This window comes from Arachis hypogaea, chromosome 13 (genome assembly GCF_003086295.3).
Source record: "Arachis hypogaea cultivar Tifrunner chromosome 13, arahy.Tifrunner.gnm2.J5K5, whole genome shotgun sequence".
In the NCBI taxonomy this organism is placed as follows: domain Eukaryota; kingdom Viridiplantae; phylum Streptophyta; class Magnoliopsida; order Fabales; family Fabaceae; genus Arachis; species Arachis hypogaea.
Window position 1 is genome coordinate 140,706,424 of NC_092048.1, and position 13,072 is coordinate 140,719,495.

At 31.7% G+C, this 13,072-nt stretch overlaps 1 protein-coding gene across 1 annotated transcript; it reads left to right on the top strand.

Annotated features, from left to right (window-relative positions):
• The first annotated feature begins 7,723 nt into the window (after nucleotides 1–7,723).
• LOC112792270 (beta-xylosidase/alpha-L-arabinofuranosidase 2) lies at nucleotides 7,724–11,300 on the top strand. Its single transcript, XM_025835444.3, has 5 exons — nucleotides 7,724–8,404; nucleotides 8,728–9,185; nucleotides 9,275–9,372; nucleotides 9,454–10,215; nucleotides 10,444–11,300. Exons 1-5 carry the CDS (start codon nucleotides 7,934–7,936, stop codon nucleotides 11,013–11,015), a joined length of 2,361 nt encoding a protein of 786 aa, XP_025691229.1. The 5' UTR covers nucleotides 7,724–7,933; the 3' UTR covers nucleotides 11,016–11,300.
• Nucleotides 11,301–13,072: the final 1,772 nt, after the last annotated feature.

Sequence of the window (13,072 nt, forward strand, 5' to 3'; positions counted from 1 at the left end):
TCTTTATGCAACAAAAAATATTCCAACACAACCTGTGGTTAACTGGTTATGCCAAAGAAACCAAAGAGTGCCATGTGTGAAGTACCATACCCCACATTAAAATCCTCATATCAAAGTTAGTTAAGCTACATGATCCTTTTATACACAATAAGTGCTTAACATATACATTATTTCATAGAGTCCTGTTAGGGAGCTAATAGAATATTAAACATCTTATATTATAAAATTACTCATTCTAAAAATTTCTACTGATGAAAAAAAGTAACACTAATGGTTATATTTCTAATACTGAATTGGATATCCCTAAACCTCTATTATATACATTGTACAAATATTTTATTGGCTCCCTATACTTTTTCCATTTCATATTACAATATAGTAGTGGATGTTTTTTTTCTGGCGTGTCTAATGTTGCTTGAGATAATGTTATATACCTCATCTTTGTTCACATTAAAAATATAAAACCTTTTGTGTTTTTCAAACAACATAACATTGTATATGATGTGGTCCTTCTAATTCGGCAGCCATAAATTATAATTTAAAAATTAGATAAAAAATATTAGAATTTTTCTGACTCATAAACAATCACAACTCATAATTGTTGTTCATAATTTAGCCTTTATAACCTAGTCTATTTCATATTATTCGATAATTATCACCTATACTTTCAAAAATAAGTCAAACAAATAGATATAATTATTTAAGTAAAATAAAAAATAACCTTTTCACACAATTATTCCTAAGTCCTAATAATTTTAAAAAATAGTTAAAATAGACATTAGAATTTTAAACATGTTCGCACTATAGTTTATATATGTATTTACTAATATCTCGACAACTGAATATATTTAAAAACGGTCATTTCTCTATAAGTAAGTCTATATAAAATAAAATAAGGTAAAAGATATAAAAACTTAATACTCATTTAAGTCACTCTTACTTTTTTTCTTTAAATTGTTACTAATTTAATTATTAGAGTATTTTTATGAGTATCCACCCCATTTAGTATTTTTTAGAGGGAAAAATCTAGGAGGCTAGCAATTTTTGTGTTTTTTGGCCAACACTTCACCATCAAAACAAAAGTGAGTGATTTTTCACCATTAGATGTAATCTCACACCATTAAAAACACTATTGATGGCCAATTGATGGTTACAAAACATAAAAATTGCTGCCCCCTAACATTCTTCTTTTTAGAATTCGACATATATTTCATCTGTAAAGAAGATAAGACGACGTCTTTTTTTTTTTCTGTAAAAAATTATATCTCGCACAGAGCCCTTACCAACAAGAACAATATATATTATCGGATAGGATATATATATTATGTGCAATTATTTAAACCAAAAAGAACCAACTATGTTAAAGAGTAATGTCTTAATCTGATCTGGGCACATGGTAGTAGATAAAAGGGGAGTTGGGGAATCGAAGCTGGCTGGCTACCACCCCCGCAATCATGGACTAATCATCTTCATATATGTGAAATTAATCAAACATATGTAATACCAAGTACTACCTACTATGAATTTAGGTTTTTTTTTTAATGAATGTGAAACGAATTACAGTAAATATGACCAATAAAATGCATGCAAATTTTTTATTTTGAGGATATTCACCGACCCACCCTAAGTATTTGCAAAAGATTAATCCTAAACCACGCCCTCCCTTCTTTGGAATGCCAATTTTGGAAGATGAATAATATATATATTTCTTTGTTTTGTATATAGTATATCATTAAAATATCATAATTCGTTTGTTTTGGAAGGATTCACTGAACATAGAGAACCTTTTTTGGTGGAATAATGAAAAAGACAACTTGTTAGTAATCACGATTCTTTCGAAGAAGTTGCTCATAAAGACAAACTACAATTAATATTTTAGAAAAATAAATGTCTTTACAACTAGTATACTTGGAATTTCGGTGTATGCGGAACCTTAGACCTTGGAAAATATTGCCATAGTTTATCTATTGAACCATATGAATTATTTGATTTTTGTTATAAGAAAATTCAAGGATCAACACTTTTATTAAAATTTAATTTTTTTTTGTTATTTTGTATAAACACAAAAATTGCATAGTTCGTATTAGAATTTGGTGCAGATATGTCAACTAATAAGGAGCATCTTATGTCATTATGTCATTTATAATATAATTTTTTTTTAAATATATCGGTATAATTTTATATATTATATATATTTTTTATAATTAAAATCAACAGTTAAAAATAACTGAAACATTAATATATCAATACACTTTAAAATTTTCTTATATATTTAAGAGCTTGAACAGAATAACCTGCTATTGCAGATCAAGTTTAGGTTATCTCCTATGAATTCATTACCACACCAATGTCTTGGTGGTTGTTTTAGTTTCCTTGACTTTGGTGGCAATGAATAGAGAGACAACAAAGAGAACAAAAATCAATTAATCTATTTATTTTATATGTCGAGTTTAACAGCTGCAGTTAATTAAAAAAAACGGTGCGACTTTGTAAAAAAAAAGGGTACGAGTTTAGGTGGTGTGAAGGGTCCAATTTGATTAATTGTAAAGAGTCTTGGAGACTATTTTTTTTTTAACCAATGTCAATTTTTTATTTTAAATTCTAAATTTTAGTTTTAAATTTTTTTAAAACTAAAAATTAAAGAAATAATTCTATATTAAAAAAATGACTAATTAACTATCTAGAATATCAAATGTAGTTATCTAAAAAAAATAACAATAATGTTAGAAAGATAACAATTAAAGTTATCTTATTTAATTTAATATTCATACTTATATATCTATATATATATATATATATATATATATATATATAGTTTTTAAAATTATATAATTATTTTAGTGATAATTAATTAATGGGATTAATATGATTTTAGTTTCTAAGTCGAAAATTAAAATTATCTTTAAAGTTTTTTTATTTTTTTAATTTAGTTTAGTAAGTTTGAACTGCTTATTGTGTTTGATAATTCTTGATTGTTGATAGACATTATTGTTTAAGTGAATTGTTGATAGATGTAATTTTTGACGAATTCTAGTTATAGATGAAACTTTGCTAAAATTTATAAAAAAATCTAAATATAATCGAAGTTTATAAATTACTCCGAGAAAAAGTTACTTAATTAAACTGTTGAAGATCAAAATGACCAAAATATAATTTTTGTAAACTGCAAACACATTTGTAACATTTACATCTCTATAGAAATCGCAAAAGGCTATGGTGAATTCAATATTGAACGTAAACCGCCACAGGATGTAGCAATTTATGTTGGAACGTGTGATGACCAGAAACCGCTGAGGGATATAGCGGTTTCTAAGAAAATCGAACCATAAAGAAACTGCGAGAGGCTATAGCGGTTTCTTCTCAATTGTGTTGTGTTGGAAACCGTGTGACCCTGTAGATGCTTCTTTATACAGAGAGTGTCTATAAATACCCAATATGAGGTAATGGTAAAGTAGTATAGTGTCATTTTCACAAATGGAGAGTGAGGAGAATTTTTTAACTCTAGTGCATTGTTCTGAACAAATTCAAAAAAGAAAAAGACTCGGTGTTAAGTTTACTTATAGAGAATCAGTGAGTATTTTTATCCGGTCATCAAATACATTGTCAAAGCTAAAAATCAGTATATTGCAAAAGGTGGGGGTGTATGGGACAAAGTGGGCGAAGAAGCTGTTCTACAAAATTCCTATTGCAGTTGTGTCAACTGATATGAAATATGAAATATTTGTGATATAGGGTCCGATAAAGATATGCAGGTTTTGTTTCATTGTCGGCAAAATTTTTCGAAAGTGAGAATACACGAGTTGTATGTCAAGTTGGAAGATGGCGTCGACAGTTATGAGGCATCAGTGTCGATTAACTCGTGCTAAATGTTCTTTCTGCAAGAGAAATTTATATGGGACAAAACTCACAATCTCATGATTAGGAAGATCTTCGATCATCAGATGACTAAACGGCTTCAACAGATGTTGGAGTACATACGTGATACGTGAGTACCACGACCATCTCACCATTCGGCTTCGCCCGAACATTAAGAAGTTACTGTACGTTCATCGGGAGACCTGAGGGGTTCAACCGTCGCCATTTCACCAACAGAGCTAAACATCAGTCAGGTCATCAAAGTATAACGATGGGTCAGCGACTTTCATAAAAACTAAGGCCAAGCTGGTAAGTAACTTGTTTTATTTTGTTATTAAGTTTGTTTAATATTAATATAATGTCATTATTACATGACTTAACATGTGTTTTCAAAATGTGTAGTCAAAGTTATTGGATCGTAAGGCAACGATGACGGAGACCTTCAAGTATACTGACACGTTGAAGAACAACAAGGAGAGATTTGCCGATCAGCGGGTCACAGATCATTATGTGTGTAAACATCATGTGATATGCCATTTTTAAATTAATTACAATCCTATTCATAGAATGTGTTATACAGGACTCCTACATGAAAAGATTGGAGGCCACAATCCAACAATCTCAGCGTACTGGAGACGACGGCAGCAACTCCGCCGCACCAGCCGTCGATCCTGGTTGGGTTTGGCATAAAGTCGCATCCGAGCTGTACAAAAATCGCGTGTATGGGCTCGGATTGTTCTTTGTTGACAACCTCCGCACATCCATATTGAGCATTCATCCAAATCTACCACCAATCGGCGCATCGATCCCGAGGACGACATCGATTTGCGGGAGCAGGTGCTGCTCCTCACCCGAAGCCTTCACCGACAAGCTCAGCAGCTGCGGGAGTTTGAGGAGAGGTATCAGGCGATCCTCTCATGCATGACAGACACAAATGACCTCAGGCTGGAGTAAAGGTGGGAGTTGGAACGACTATAACAGATAGAACAGAACATGGTAACCGTATGAGGATCAGATACGCGTTGGTGGTAGCGGCGCTGCTAAAGGGGCACAGACATCATCGCCTAGACTGCCGCCTCAGTAGCAGGACCAGCGGAATGACAACAATGACGACGACTTTCAGTGAGTAAGATTTTTTTATACACTATTTGATTGTATCATATCTTCTGTTATTTGACTTTTCATTTTATTCTTGCACTTGATAATTTAACATATTTGACTTCTATTATTTAGAATTTAACTACTAATTGTACAAAAAATAAATTTAGATAAAAAAATTTCACCGCTAATGTCATAAAAAATCTTTAAAAAAAATTGAACTTACCGTCGGATTCTTCCACAAAAATATCCGACGGTAAAAATGAGAGAACAAAACAGTTTGGCGCCAAATTTACTGTCGAAAAAATTCGTCGATAACTGGCACTAGATATTCGTAGCTTAAAAACAAAATCTGCCACTAAATTTTCAGCAAGTTACTGGCGGACAACAAAATGCGACGGTAAATATTTACCGACAAAATTTATACCGTCAGATTAAAATCGACATAAAATTCGATGGTACTCAATATTTTTCTTACAGTAGTACTTACCTAAATATTAGAACAAGACTGCAAAGAGTAGTGATATGAAAAAAGGTAGTGAAGGCCATAAAGATGACAGAGCATTGTTGGAAAAGAATGGTGGTGTTGGATGAAGAAAAAAAAAAAAAGAAACTGTATATTTTAGTGAAGAGAGTTGTTGAAGAAGAATTGTTAGAGAATGATACTTTGGTTCAAGATAATTTTAAAATCAAATTGAATGTTACGAATGAATTTGAATATAAAAAAAAAGGAACGATTTTAATTTTCAGGCTAAACCATAAAGGTCAAAAACATACTTAACTCTTAGTGAATACTAAATAAAATAATTTTAGATTATTTAAATTTATTTTTTTGTTGTATTCATTAAATAAAATAATTTTAGACTATTTAATTTTTTTTTTGTTGTAACGATGCTACGTGACAAGTTTTAGTAATTAAGTTTAATCGCATTGATCGTCCAATAGGTTATTAATACAATAAAAATCAGTTGAAAATAAAAAAAACATACATAAAAAAATTAAATTTAATTATAAAAATAATTTGTTAATCTAATATTTTTTATTATTTTTTAAAATTGTTAATTTATATTTAGTGTATATTTTATATTTAAATGTGTATTTTATATTAATAATTGATTTAAATGATTGAATTTAATGTAAATTTATCGTGATTGATTAAAAAATAATGACAATGATATGACGAATGTCCAATAATGTACGTATATACAGCCAATTCATCGATCATGGTTATTACATGCAAATAAATAAAAGTCTGCAAAAACGATAGCACATAAAACTGACCAGTAGTGTTGTTTAAGCAACATGATTTTTTGTCCACAACGTGAATGTCTAGTACTTTATCCTATTTTAATTTTGGGAAGAATAAATAGGTTAAAGGGTCCATTTCATAAGTATTTTGGCGGCAAAAATAGGGTATGAACGGTGTTAATAATTTCAGCCCTAGTTGGTCTGATACATCGACAGGTTTCCTATGAACTCGCATTCTAATAATACTAAGTTAATAATAATCACTACAAGATTGAAAAATATAAGAATATCAAAGTAGAAAAGGTTAATATGAATATACTTGGTTTGTACTCTTCTTAACAGTACCATATAAATCACAATCTTTTTCTCTCTAGTACAACTCACTATCTAAATTTGATCTTATACAAATTTCTCTAAGTATGTTGCTACAAACTCATTGCAAGTTGAGGCCACCACCAAATAAAGTCAGAAAAGGAAATTGCTCCTAAGATCCATTGAAATTCTCATGACCCCTCACCATTCATGAACAAAACATTGCATCCTTGTGACAGCATGCATAGAGGATTGGGCTCCGTCATGCCATTCATGATTGTTCATTTTATTTGTTAATCTTGTATCTTTTAGGAGTTTTTTTTAACTCTAAATAGTGTAAAAAAAAAAACAAAAATGAAAAACATAAACCAATTTAAAAAATTAAAACAAATATTTCATTATCAAATCTGAGTGGCCACTGGATACCACACTACTAAGTTAGGCTTATATTTGTCTACTTACCAAACCAATTTGGATTAGTCTAGTGGTGAGCTCACTCGTCCGTTTAAGCAAGTGTCGGAAGCTCCGATTCGCGACGGATTAATCATTGACCTATCCAGCTAGATTTAACTTGCCTTGCTATGAAATGCTATACTTGTTGGGTGTTAACTATAGAAAATGACAAGCCAAAAAATCGTTTATTTTGATCCAGCCTAAGATCCTCACAGGATCAAGTTGGGATTTGGGATCTCCCAAACTAATAAACACAAAGATCACAACAATGTTTTCAGTTTTTCACAGCTCAGTGCCACTCAGACAGAAGAGAAAGAGAACCCTTTTCCTACCCAAAATTTCTACCAACAACTTGACCTGTTTTTTATTTTTTATTTATTTTTTTATTTTTTTCACTAAATACCAATAGGCCTTTTACTTTTCCTAATCCCTTGTCCCTTCCACAAACACACATAGAGGCTTGCGGCCATACCTGCCTCACGTGATTTACTTTCTGAAGCAATTACTGCCTTTGCACAATTGTGCCCTCCATTCCAATTTACGAGAATATCAGAAGAAAAACATTTATATAAAGAAATTAATAATGCATAATAGTTCTCTTAATGTAACCATTATCATGGATTATATCTGTGGTGCAAGTTGAGCATCCAAACAAAATAAGTGTCTCAAGTAAAAAAGAAAAAGAGGTTGCTGAGTTTCACGGACTAGTTAAAAAGAAAACTAGTATATAGATTCCTTGATTTGTTCTGTGTTACTCTCTGACAATAGCACCTACACCTTAATAATAGGGTATCTCTTCTTCCCACTTACCAAACACCCATCACATTCACGGGCTACAACAAAACAACGTTTTATTACTTATTACCACTCCACTCAAATGCTTCCTCAATTTTTTAATTAATTAATATTCTTCTGCTCTGTGATCCACTCCACCATGTTACATCAATATTATATATATACATAGCTCATGATATTCATAACTAGTGTACCCTTGTTTGGCTATTCCATAATGGGAATGGCTCTTTCGGAAAACAGAGCACACAAGGTCTCTGTTTTGCTCTGTTTCGTGGCTCTGTTCTTCAGCTCCAATGGAGTTGGGGCACAGAATTCTCCGGTCTTCGCCTGCGATGTAGCCAAGAACCCTGCATTGGCGGGGTACGGGTTCTGCAACAAGTCCCTGAGCGTGAGTGCCAGGGTGGCTGACCTTGTTGGAAGGTTGACATTGCAGGAGAAGATCGGCAACTTGGTCAACACGGCTTCCGACGTCAGCCGCCTCGGCATTCCCAAGTATGAGTGGTGGTCTGAGGCTCTTCATGGAGTCTCTAACGTCGGTCCGGGGACTCGCTTTTCTAGTGTGGTCCCTGCTGCAACTAGTTTTCCTATGCCTATCACCATTGCTGCTTCTTTCAACTCCACTCTCTTTGAAACCATTGGCAGGGTGAGACACTTTTATAATTGTCATCAAATCACTCATTTTAAAAGTTTAAGCCGACAGAAAAAAAAAATAACATGAATAATTATATCTCTAATACTCTTGTCAAATAAGAACCTCTTTTGAATTTGCTTGATTTTTGCATAATTTTTTTTTATTGTTTTATGCTATTTTTTTAGACATAGAATTCTGATAGTATGTCATGAAATCACTCATTCCAAAAATTTAAACTAATAGAAGGAGATAACATGAATGATTGTCTCACAAATAATAATCATGTTAAAAATACAATGCACATTGATTAAATGGTGTTTTATGTATGATCATAGGTGGTTTCAACAGAAGCCAGAGCAATGCACAATGTAGGGTTGGCTGGTTTGACATATTGGTCACCTAACATTAACATATTTAGGGATCCAAGATGGGGAAGAGGCCAAGAAACACCAGGGGAAGACCCTTTGCTCACCAGCAAATATGCTGCCGGTTATGTTAGAGGCTTGCAACAAACCGACGACGGCGGCGGAGATAGGCTCAAGGTTGCTGCTTGTTGCAAACACTACACAGCTTATGATGTTGATAACTGGAAAGGAATCCAGCGTTACACTTTCAATGCTGTGGTGTCACAGCAAGATTTGGATGATACATACAACCCACCGTTCAAGAGCTGTGTGATTGATGGCAATGTTGCAAGTGTCATGTGTTCTTATAATCAAGTTAATGGCAAGCCAACTTGTGCAGACCCTGACCTTCTTAAAGGAGTTATTCGTGACAAGTGGAAATTAAATGGGTAGGTAAAATCAGGCAACATTTTCAGTTCTTTGTATTTTAATGCTGTCTTTATAGTAAATATGAACATGCTACATAATGTGACTGCAGATATATAGTTTCTGATTGTGACTCAGTAGATGTGTTTTTCAAAAATCAGCACTACACTAAGACTCCTGAAGAAGCTGCAGCCAAATCCATTCTAGCAGGTTAACACTTGTGACAATAGCTATAAAATTACATACTCATAGGCATCTCTTAGATTTAAATTGAGTATGTTGTTTTTGCAGGACTAGATTTGAACTGTGGTAATTTTCTTGGGAGATACACGGAAGGTGCTGTGAAACAAGGTCTTGTGGATGAAGCATCAGTTACCAATGCTGTGTCCAACAATTTTGCCACATTGATGCGCCTTGGGTTCTTTGATGGTGATCCAAGCAAGCAAGCATATGGAAACCTTGGTCCAAAAGATGTCTGCACCGCCGCGAACCAAGAGCTTGCTCGCGAGGCTGCAAGACAAGGGATTGTGTTGCTTAAAAACAACAAAGGGTCGCTCCCTCTTAATGCCAAAGCCATTAAATCATTGGCAGTTATTGGTCCCAATGCTAATGTGACAAGAACCATGATTGGAAACTATGAAGGCATTCCATGCAAATACACATCACCTTTGCAAGGGCTAACGGCCTTAGTCCCTACAAGTTATGCTCCGGGATGTCCAGACGTGCAATGCGCCAATGCGGTGCTAGACGACGCGAAAACAGTTGCAGCCTCTGCAGATGCAACGGTTATTATAGTTGGAGCAAACCTGGCAATAGAGGCTGAGAGTCTTGACAGGATCAACATCCTTCTTCCGGGACAGCAACAACTTTTGGTGAGTGAAGTTGCCACTGTCTCCAAGGGACCTGTGATTCTTGTCATTATGTCTGGAGGAGGCATGGATGTTTCTTTTGCCAAAACCAATGACAAAATCTCCAGCATCTTGTGGGTTGGATATCCCGGCCAAGCCGGTGGCGCTGCTATAGCTGATGTCATCTTTGGATTCCATAATCCAAGTAAGTTTTCAGTATTTTCTGTCAGAATTTATTATTTTTAATCATCATTTAGTTATCAACCCAGTTTTTTTAGTCTAGTAATTCAACGACATATTCTATCCCATACTTTTAAACATTGATGGTTAACTAATGGCCAAAAATAACAAATTCAAATAGTCCTCTAGCATTCTTCGTTTCTGTTTTCAGGAATTTGAGATTGAAATGTTGGTGTTAATATTGTTGATGCAGGTGGAAGGCTACCTATGACATGGTATCCACAATCATATGTGGATAAAGTTCCAATGACCAATATGAACATGAGGCCTGATCCTGCAACAGGCTACCCAGGTAGAACATACAGATTTTACAAAGGAGAAACAGTTTTCGCCTTCGGAGACGGATTAAGCTACTCCAATATTCAACACAGGTTAGTTAAGGCACCACAACTAGCATCTATTCCCTTAGCAGACAACCATGTATGTCGTTCTTCGGATTGTAAATCGGTTGAAGTTGGTGATGAGCATTGTAAAGAGTTGGTTTTGGATATTCACCTTGGTGTGAAGAACATGGGAAAAATGAGCAGCGGCCATACAGTGTTCTTGTTCTCTACACCTCCTGCAGTGCACAATGCACCTCAGAAACATTTGTTGGGATTTCAGAAAGTTCAGTTGGCAGGAAGATCAGAAGCATTGGTTACATTTAAGGTAGATGTTTGCAAAGATTTGAGTGTTGTTGATGAAGTTGGCAACAGGAAAGTCCCCTTGGGACAACATCTTCTCCATGTCGGAAACTTGAAGCATCCTTTGCGTGTCAGGATTTGAAACAATACTTCAAACCATCTACATTTTTTTTTTCTCATTGGCTTCCTTACAAGAATTTTTTAAGGGGGCAAAAAATAAGCTTAAGGTAATTGTAACAAATTTATCTGGATTTTCTCTTATTTAAATAAGTGAAATCAGGATCAATTGTATAAGCAGTGACCACATTATTATTTTTGTGCTTAATTTATAGTATCTTTTAAAAAAGAAAAAGTCTAGGGTTGTATGTACATGAAAAAGAACAACATTTAAGTTAAACATGAAGAATTTTCAAATTTACAAGAATAAGTGAAGTTTGTTAGAGAATGTATTAATTATTAAATTTTAATTTAGGAACCAAATGTCAGAGGACTATTAAAAGTTCTTATGTACGTACAAAAAATTATTTCATTATATGTGTATATTTATATACAATGTCATCACTATTAAAATTTATTATTTTTTTATTAATTAACTATCAGTGTTCAAAAATATAAATTAAAATATGTTGTTGGATTATTAAATTAAAAAAATTGGATTAATGACTAAAAGTGATGAACAAAAATAATAAATTCTAAAGACCTTTTAATATTTATCTTTATATATATTGATTTATATAATTTTTTAATTAAATAATAAATTATTAGAATAATCAAACATGCTATAATAAATAATAAAATTTATAATAAATTAATAATTAAATTTATTTACGGTAATATAATAAATATGTATTTCAATACATAATAGTTAATTGATAACTAATTTTTTTGTGTACTCTAAATATGATCCTATTTGCATATACAATGAGTTAATCATAAATGTAAGGTTTAATTATTTTATTGATTTTTATAATTTTATCAAATTTTTAATTAATTTTTTATATTTTTTTAATTAGATTTTTACATTGTATTTAATTTTATAAATAAATTATTTTTAGTATAAAAAATGTTAGAATTAACTGAATATTTTTTCGTGAACTAAAATATTTATCGTTAAAGATTTAACTAAATCTTTAACTACATATATTTTAAAAGAAATATTATGATTTTAACATTTTTTATATGAAAATAACCTAATTACAAAATTATAAATAGGACAGAGATTCAATTAAAAAAAATATATAAAAACTTAATTAAAAATGTGATAAAATTATATAGAATAATTAAATCTAAATATTACTTATCAACCACAACATAATAACACTACTAACCAGGCAAATGATTCGGTACTCCTCTGAGAGAAAAAGGTTATCGATAACATTTTCAAAAATAATTACAATATAATTCCTACTTTCTCTTATTTGAAATTACTAAAGTATTTTAAAATTTTTGATATTTTCATTTTGTTAACCCAATTTCTTTCACACTCCACCAAATTGTTGATAATTATATTAGGTATATATTAAAATTAATTATTAAAATTAGTTACTAATATAAAATATATAAAAAAAATATACTAAAAATAAATTAAAATTATAAATATATTTATATTGGCTCATTAGCTTTTCAAGTTAGATTTCATAAGGCCTCGTCCTTCTATCAAATTTTAGCATGCCTTTTGTAGTGCTTGCATTAGATAAATATCAACCAATCAGAAAATTAAAGTTTATCTAACTCTAGATATTTATCAGGACTTATGACATCTCAATAAAGATGAATGATAACAAATTGAGTACAACACGAGGAGACGTGTAATGCAGCAAGGTTCATAATAACCATGCCAATAGACTATGTGACTTAATGATAATGCATTATAGCACATTAAATGGCTAAATGTTTTCGAAATATTAAAAAATAACATTAAAACTTTATAAAATAAAACCAGCATAGGTAAAGTATTTGACGGAAATTAAAAAAATTAAAAAGATAAAATATTAAATATTTATACAAATATTTTAAATTACATCTTTAAGTTTGACATAATTTTTTAAAATTAAAACTAAAATAAGTTATATGTTCCATTCCGAATATTATTCATCTGACAGAAAATTTAGATGCATTAGAATATGAATTTTGCCTATAAAATTTAGAAGTTGTAATTGCTCAATCATAAATTGAGTTCTTTAATAAAACTAATTTTAT